This window comes from Carlito syrichta, unplaced genomic scaffold, assembly GCF_000164805.1.
Source record: "Carlito syrichta isolate Samal-C Ts95f unplaced genomic scaffold, Tarsius_syrichta-2.0.1 Scaffold306686, whole genome shotgun sequence".
Taxonomy (NCBI): domain Eukaryota; kingdom Metazoa; phylum Chordata; class Mammalia; order Primates; family Tarsiidae; genus Carlito; species Carlito syrichta.
Window position 1 is genome coordinate 287450 of NW_007250782.1, and position 8554 is coordinate 296003.

Sequence of the window (8554 nt, forward strand, 5' to 3'; positions counted from 1 at the left end):
GCCCGGCTAATTTTTTTGGTTTATTGTAGAGATGAGGTCTCGCCAAGTTGCCTAGGCGGGTCTCGAACCCGCGGGCTCAGGCAATTCACTCACCTCAGCCTCCCAAAGGCGCGGGATTTCAGGCTGAGCCACCAAGCCTGGCTATAACATAGCATCTTAAAGGTTCATCCACATCGCAGCATGTAGAAGAACCTCACTTCTTTTTGTGGCTGCATAATATTCTATTGTATAGATATACCAAAACTTGTTTATTCTTTCTTCCATTGATGGACAACTGGGTAGTTTCTACCTTTTGACAATTGTGAATAAAGTTACTGTGAACATTAGTATACAAGTTTATGTTGAAACAACTCTTTTCAATTATTTTAGGTATATATGTAGAAGTGCAGTTGCTGGTCGTATGGTAATTCTATGTTTATCTTTTTGAGGATCCACTAAACAGTGTTCATAGCTGTGAGGGTCATTATTTTTCCCTGTTCTCATCAATACTTATTTTACAATTTTTAAACTGTGGTCATCCTAGTGGGTGTAAAGTGGTATCTCATTGTGGTTTTATTTGCATTTTCCTGATGATAAATTATGCTGACCATTTTTCATGTGCTTGTTGGCCATTTGTGTATATTCCTTGGAGAAAAACCTACCCAAGTCCTTTGCCCATTTTTAGACTGAATTGTCTTTTTGTTGTTGAGTTGTAATCATTCTTATGTATTCTGGACACTAGACCCTTATCACATATATGATTTGCAAATAATTTCTCGCATTCTGTAGTTTTTTTTTCTCTTTCCTGCCAGTCTCCTTTCTTGTACAAAAGTTCTTAATTTTGAAAGTCTAAATTATTTCTTCTTTGTTGCTTGTGTTTTTGGTATGTCTAAGAAATCATTGCCAAGTCCCATGTCGTGAAGATTTACCCTATGTTTTCCTTGAAGAGTTTTAGTGTTTTGGCTCTTACATTTATGTCTTGATTCACTCTGAGTTTATTTTTGTAGACAAAGTGAGGTGTAGAATTCCAACTTCATCCTCTGCATGTTGATATCTAACTGTCCAAGCACAATTTGTTGAACAGACTATTCTCTTTTACACTGAAATGTCTTGTATCCTTGTCCAAAGTTGACTGACCATAGATGTATGAGTTTATTTCTAGACTCACAATTCTATTTCATTGGTCTGTATTTCTGTCCTTATGCCAAGACCACATTGTTTAATTCCTGTAACTTTACAGTATGTTTTGAAATCAGAAAGTATAAGTCTTTCAACTTTGTTCTACATCTCAATATTGTTTTGGTTACATAGGGCCCCTTAATATTTTATAACAATTTTAGAATTAGCTTGTCAATATCTGTGAAAAAAGCCATTGATGTTTGATAGGGGTTTTATCAGATAGATTGATTTTGGGAGCATCACCATTTTATTAAGTCTCCAATCATGAACACATATGTGTTTACAGTTATTTAGTTCTTTAATTATTTTCAGCAACATACTATGTTTTTTGAGTACAAGTCTTGTACCTCCTCAATTAAACTTGTTCCGGTCTTATTCTCTTTGATGCTGTTATAAATGGAGTGTTTTCTTAATTTTGTTTTTGGATTGTTCATTGCTAGTTAATAGAAACACAACTTTTTTTTTTGAGTTGGAGTCTCACTCTGTCACCCAGACTGGAGTGCAGTGGCCGCTCCCGGCCACCGCAGCCTCGACCTGCTGGGCTCCGGCGATCCTTCCACCTCAGCCTTCCAAGTAGCCGGAATTACAAGCATGCGCTACCACGCCCGGCTGATTTTTTTTATTTATTGTAGAGATGAGGTCTCGCTGCCCAGGCGGGTCTCGAACCCGCGGGCTCAGGCAATCCACTCACCTCAGCCTCCCAAAGGCGTGGGATTACAGGCTGAGCCACCGAATCTGGCTACAACTTTTTTTAAAATATTGACTTTGTATCCTGAAATTGCTGAATTTATTAGTTCTAACAGTTTTTGTGGAATCTTTAGGGATTTCTGCATATAAGATCACATTAGCTGGGTCTGGTAGCTCACACCTATAATCCCAGAATTTTGGGAGGTTGAGGGGAGAAGATCACTTGAAACCAGCCTGAGCAACATCATGAGACCCTGTCTCTATAAAATAAAAATAAATGATCATGTCATCTGCAAACAATGGTAATTTTACTTCTTCGTTTCTGATTTGGGTGCCTTTTATTTCTTGCCTAATTGCTCTGGTTAGAACATCCAGTCCTATGTTGATTAGAAATGGTAAATTCACCTTGTTCCAGATCTGAGAGGAAAAACTTTCAGTTTTTCGTTGTTAAGTATGATTTTAGCTATGGACTTTTCCCATCTGGCCTTTTATTATGTTGAGGTAGTTTCATTCTATTCCTAGTGTGTTGAGTGTTTTTCTCATGAAAGGATGTTGAGTTTTGTTTAATGCTTTTTCTGCATCAGTTGGGATGGCCATATGGTTTTTCCTTTGTTCTATTAAGATCGTATTCTATTGAAGCACATTGCCCTCATGGGGTAAATTTTACATCATGGTATAAAGTCCCCTTAACATGCTGCTGAACTCAGTTTGCTGGTATTCTTTTGGGGATTTTTTGCACATATATACATAAAGGATATTTTTGTGATGTTTTGACTGGTTTTGGTATCAGGGTAATGCTGGCCTCATGGAATGAGTTAGGAAGTTTTCCCTCGCTTCTATTTTTAGGATGAATTAAGAAAGGATTGGTGTTAATTCTTCATATTTTGGTAGAATTCACCAGTGAAGCCATCTAGTTCTGAGCTTTTCTTTGTTGGGAGAGTTTTAAAATTTCTGATTCAATCTCTTTACTTACAGATCTGTTCAGATTTTCTGTTTCTTCTCAAATCAGTTTGGTAGTTTGTGTGTCTCTAGGGATTTTCCCATTTCCCCTAAATTATCTGATTTGTGCCGGGCTTGGTGGCTCAGCCTGTAATCCCGCGCCTTAGGAGGCTGAGGTGAGTGGATTGCCTGAACCCGTGGGTTCGAGACCTGCCTGGGCAACTTGGCGAGACCTCATCTCTACAAAAAATCAAAAATTAGCCGGACGTGGTAGCGAGCGCCTGTAGTTCCAGCTACTTAGAAGGCTGAGGCGGAAGGATCGCCGGAGCCCAGTAGGTTAAGGCTGCGGTGGCTGAGAGTGTGCCACTGCACTCCAGTCTGGGTGACAGAGCAAGGCTCCAACTCAAAAAAAGAAAAGAAAAAAAAAATACTGTCCACACTTTCATTGTCAATTTTATTGATCTTTCAAAGAAACAACTTTCAGTTTTATTGATTTTTCTCTATTGTTTTCTACCTGTTAGCTTGTTTTTCTTCATTCTACTTTTTATTATTTGCTTCTTTTTGCTACTTTGTGTTTAGTTTGCTTTTCTTTTTCTAGTTTCTTAAGATGTAAAGTTGGGTTTTGATTTGAGATTCTCTTTCTTTATAAATATAGGTATTTACAGCTAAAATTTCCTTCTGAGAACTGCTTTGCTGCACCGCATAAGTTTTGGTCTGTTGTGTTTTCATTTTTATTCATTTCAAATTGTTTTCTAATTTTCCTGTAATGTATTATTTGACCTATTTATCATTTAAGAGTGTGTTGTTTCATTTCCACATGTTTGTAATTTTTCAGTTTTTTTTCTGTTATTGATTTCTTTTTTGTTGTTGTTATTGATTTCTAATCTCATTTAATTGTGGTCAGTGAAGACATTTTGTATGAATTCTGTCTTTCACATTTTACTGTGACTTATTTTATGACCTGGTATGTGGTCTACTTTGGTTAATATTCCATATGCGTTTCAGAAGAATGTGCATTCTGCTGCTGTTTATGTCGACTATTCTGTATATGTCTGTTAGGAATCGCTGATTCATAGTGTTATTCCAGACATCTGTTTTATTATTGATCTTCTCTATCCTTTATTAAAAGTGGGGTACTGAAGTCTCCCACTATTATTGTGGAACTGCCCATTTCTTCCACTAATTCTGCCAATGTAACTTCTTGTATTTGGGGCTCCGTTATTAGGTACCTAGATGTCTGTGATTGCTACTTTTTCTTGATAATTTCCCTTGTCAATATATAATGTCCTTTGACTCTTATAACAAGTTTTGACTAAAGTCTATTTTGTCTGATATTAGTATAACAACCTCAGCTCTCTGTTGGTTACTATTTGCATGGAATTTCTTTTACCCACCTTTCACTTTCTTTTTTTCTTTTTTTTTTTTTGAGTTGGAGTCTCACTCTGTCACCCAGACTGGAGTGCAGTGGTTGCTCCCGGCCACCGCAGCCTTGACCTGCTGGGCTCCGGCAATCCTTCCGCCTCAGCCATCCAAGTAGCTGGAACTACAGGTGTGCATTACCACGCCCAGCTAATTTTTTAAAATTTTATTGTAGAGATGAAGTCTCGTCAAGTTGCCCAGGCGGATCTCGAACCCACGGGCTCAGGCAATCCACTCTCCTCTGCCTCCCAAAGCGCTGGGATTACAGGCTGAGCCACTGAGTCCAGTTTACCTTTCACTTTCAGTCTGTGTATTTCTCTGGCTCTAAAGTGAGTCTCTTGTAGACAGCATATAGTTGGCCCCCTTTTTTTAAAACTGTTTTGCCAATCTTTGCTTTTTTATTGAGTCATTTAAGCTATTTGCATTAAAAGTAATTACTGGCCAGGTGTGGTGGCTCATGCCTATAATCCCAGCTCTTTGGGAGACTGAGGCGGGAATATTCATTGAGCCCAGGAGTTCTAGATCAGCCTGGGCAACATAGCAAGACCTTGTCTCCACAAAAAAAAAAAAATTTAAAAATTAGCTGGGTGTGGTGGCACATGCCTGTAGTTCCAGCTACTCAGGAGGCTGAGGCAGGAGACTGCCTGAGCCCAGGAGGTCAAGGCTGTAGTGAGCCATGATCATGCCACTGCGCCCCAGTCTGGGGGATAGAGTAAGACCTCTACTCAAAAAAAAAAAAAGAGAAAGTAATTACTGATTCAGAAATAATTACTTCTTTTTTTTGAGTTGGAGTCTCACTCTGTCACCCAGACTGGAGTGCAGTGGCCACTCCCGGCCACCGCAGCCTCGACCTGCTGGGCTCTGGCGATCCTTCTGCCTCAGCCTTCCATATAGCTGGAACTATAGGCGCGCGCTACCACACCCGGCTGATTTTTGATTTATTGTAGAGATGAGGTCTCGCCAAGTTGCCCAGGCAGGTCTCAAACCCATGGGCTCAGGCAATCCACTCACCTCAGCCTCCCAAGGCGCGGGATTATTGGCTGAGCCACCCAGGCTGGCTCAGAAAGAATTACTTCTACCATTTTGTTTTTGTTTTCTATATCTTGTCTTATACGTTTCCATATTTATGTTTACATTTTAATCTTTATTTTTTTCTTCTTTTTATTTTTCCACAAGATTGATTTTTCATTTCCTCATTTTGTTTTATTGGGTTTTTAACTACCATGTTAATTCCCTTCTCATTTCCTTTTCTGTATATTTTTTAATTATTTTCTTAGATTATAATTAGACTATAATCTGTTTTCTTAGATTATAATTAACATCTTAACCATATAGCAATCTATTTTTAATTTATACCAACTTAGCTTCAATAGTATACAAAAATTTCTGTTCCTATAAAGCAGTATTTCTCCATTTTATGTTGTTATTGTCAGAGTTTACATTGTATAATCATTAACATAGGTTTATCAATTTTTATGCATTTGTCTTTTAAATTGTGTAGAAAAAAGAGAAATTATAAACCAGAAGTACTGTAATACTGACTTTTATGTTTACTTATGTAGTGACCTTTACCAGGGCTCTTTACTACTTTGACTTTGAGTTACTGTCTAGTGTCCTTTCATTTCAACCTAAAGGTCTCCTTTTTCCATTTCTTGTAGGATAGGTCTACTAGTGACAGACCCTCTCAGCTTTTGGGTGTCTGTCAATGTCTTAATTTTTCCTTCATTTTTTGAAGGGTAATTTTGCCTGATATAAAATTCTTTTTTGACTGTTTTCTTCTTCAACACTTTGAATACTCCATCCCATTGCCTTCTGGGCCCCATAGTTTCTGAATAGAAATTGGCTGTTAAGGCCAGACTCGGTGGCTCAGCCTGTAATCTCAGCACTTTGGGAGGCTGAGGCGAGTGGATTGCCTGAGCCCATGGGTTCAAGACCTGCCCGGGCAACTTGGCGAGACCTCATCTCTACAATAAATTTTTAAAAAATCAGCTGGGCGTGGTAGTGTGCATCTGTAGTTCCAGTTGCTTGGAAGGCTGAGGCAGGATCGCCGGAGCCCAGCAGGTCGAGGATGCAGTGACCGGGAGCGTGCCACTGTACTCCAGTCTGGGTGACAGAGTGAGACTCCAACTCAAAGAAAAGAAATTGGCTGTTAATCTTGTTGAAGATCCCTTGTTCCTGATGAGTTACTTCTCTGTCGCTGTTTACAAGATTCTCACCTGGTCTTTTGTTAGTTTGATTATAATGTGCCATCATGTGAGTCTCTGGGTTTATCTTCCCTGGAGCTTGCTCAGCTTCCTAAATCTGCAGAATCATGCCTGACATCAAATCTGGCAGGTTTTGGCCTGGATCCTGCAGCTGTAGTGTATCAATCATGAACATTCTCATCCACCTTAGCCCCTCCTCTGCCATGTTTTGGCTAAGGCATCTCTCCACTGGTCAGTTAGGGGCTATCATCTCTATTTTACAGATAGGGAAACTGAGTCTCAGGGGGAACTGAGGCCATCCATTGGGTTCTTCTGTGATATTGTTGATCACTCATGATGTACTAGGTGCTGGGGAGTCCTCAAGAGCCATGTTCCAGGCACTGTGGGTGTGCTAGCCCCGCCCCACTATAAAATGCACCCTCTCTCCTCCCCCTGCCTAAGAAGGCAAAGGAGATACTGTTTTTCTCTGTCCTATCCCCAGCATCTCTGCCTCCTCCCTACATGCTCCGGGAAGCTCAGGTCATGATCTTCAACAATACCAGGTGTAACTACCTGTTTGCACTGCCCTCTGGCCGTGGTATGATAAAAGATTCCATGTTTTGTGCTGGTGCTGAGGATGGCAGTGTAGACACCTGCAAGGTAAGTACCTCTACCCCACCAGAGAATCTTCCCCTTCCCAATTCCAGGTCTGAGAGCAAGCCCCATGTCTCCCCACAAACCCACCCTTGGCCTTTACTCATGAGGAAACAATTGCAGTGCTTATTTACCCAGCTGTAAAACATGTTTCCTACTTCCATAAATTGTACCACCTTTGATCATCCTGCCAATCCTGGGAAGCCATTGCCCACTCTGCCGATGTAAAAACTGAGGCTTGGTTGCTTCCAGGGGAGGAGTAGATTTGCACCCAGTCCGCCCAACCCTGCAGGCCCATGTGTTCTCCTGGCCTCTCTGCTGTCCCACCCACCCCGCCCAAGCTGGACTCACCTACGCTGCTTCCCAGGGTGATTCAGGTGGACCCTTGGTCTGTGACAAGGACGGACTGTGGTATCAGGTTGGAGTCGTGAGCTGGGGAATGGGCTGCGGTCATCCCAACCGGCCCGGTGTCTACACCAACATCAGTGTATACTTCCACTGGATCCAGATGGTGATGTCCCGCGGTGTGCCCAGGCCAGACCTCTCTCAGCTGCTGCTGCTCCTTGCTCTGCAGTGGGCTCCTGCACTCCTGCAGCTGATCCAAGGCCACCAGAGCCTATGAGGCAGCATTGGCACACTACCCCCAGACTGCGGGCACTCCAAGGTCAGGGTTGGGACTGTCTGCTGGGTCAGGCTCCAGTCTCCTCTGTCCCATTTGCTAATAAACATATTTGCACGTTCAAGGCCTTCCAGAGCTTTCTGTGGACTGACGTGGCTTCATGGACAACTCCCTCCTGTTCACTTATGCCCAGTCCAGGCCAAGATCCCACACAAACCCTTAAATTGCTGTCTAGGTTTTGGTTGTAAACAACAGAACCCTCTCTGGTTAGTACGGGGAGAAAGATAACTGATGGAAGAACAGTATTCATTTCAGGGTTCTGTGGACTGGAAAGATTGTGGTGGGGGTGTCATGGAGAAAATGCCCTTGAAGCCCCCCGTCTCAGGGTTCCCTGTCACACAAAAACCAGACGGTCTTGGGCTTACTGTCACCCCAACAGTTGACCTGAAACCAGGGCCTGGGTGCAGGTTTATTTGGGAGGTGATCCCAGGACACAAAGAAAATAGGAAAACTGAGGGAGGGAAGTAAGAAACTCAGATGCATTTGCTCAAAAAAGGAGGCTACCATTGTGAGAAGTTGGGACACAACCAGCTGGGTCCTCAGCATTGTTCCACCGAGGACAGAGATGGATGTTTCTCTCTTGACCACGCCTTCCCCCTGTTGAGGGTGGTCCACAGGCCTGAGAGGCTCCAGAGCTGCAGCTGACTCACGAGAAGCTGTGCGTACCGGGCAAGCTGTGGCAACCTGGTAAGAGGTGAGGTGGCGTCGGGGAGGCATCACCCCATCCGCCTCTCATCTGGGTCCCTGAACCCCAAGGAATCAGTCCAGCAGGGCAGGCACAATGGGCCCTCTGAACTGCCAAAGCAGGTCCATGTTTGCCAAGATCCCCAGATGC

The 8554-nt window shown here is 42.4% G+C and overlaps 1 protein-coding gene across 1 annotated transcript in view; it reads left to right on the plus strand.

The window, feature by feature from the left end:
• Positions 1-7698, plus strand: part of PRSS41 (protease, serine 41) — a 12135-nt gene extending 4437 nt beyond the window's left edge. Inside the window, exons 4-5 of the mRNA XM_021715125.1 lie at positions 6889-7046; positions 7408-7698. Of these exons, the coding sequence (XP_021570800.1) occupies positions 6889-7046; positions 7408-7662 (413 nt within the window). The 3' untranslated portion in view covers positions 7663-7698. The remainder of the gene's footprint in view (positions 1-6888; positions 7047-7407) is intronic.
• Positions 7699-8554: the final 856 nt, after the last annotated feature.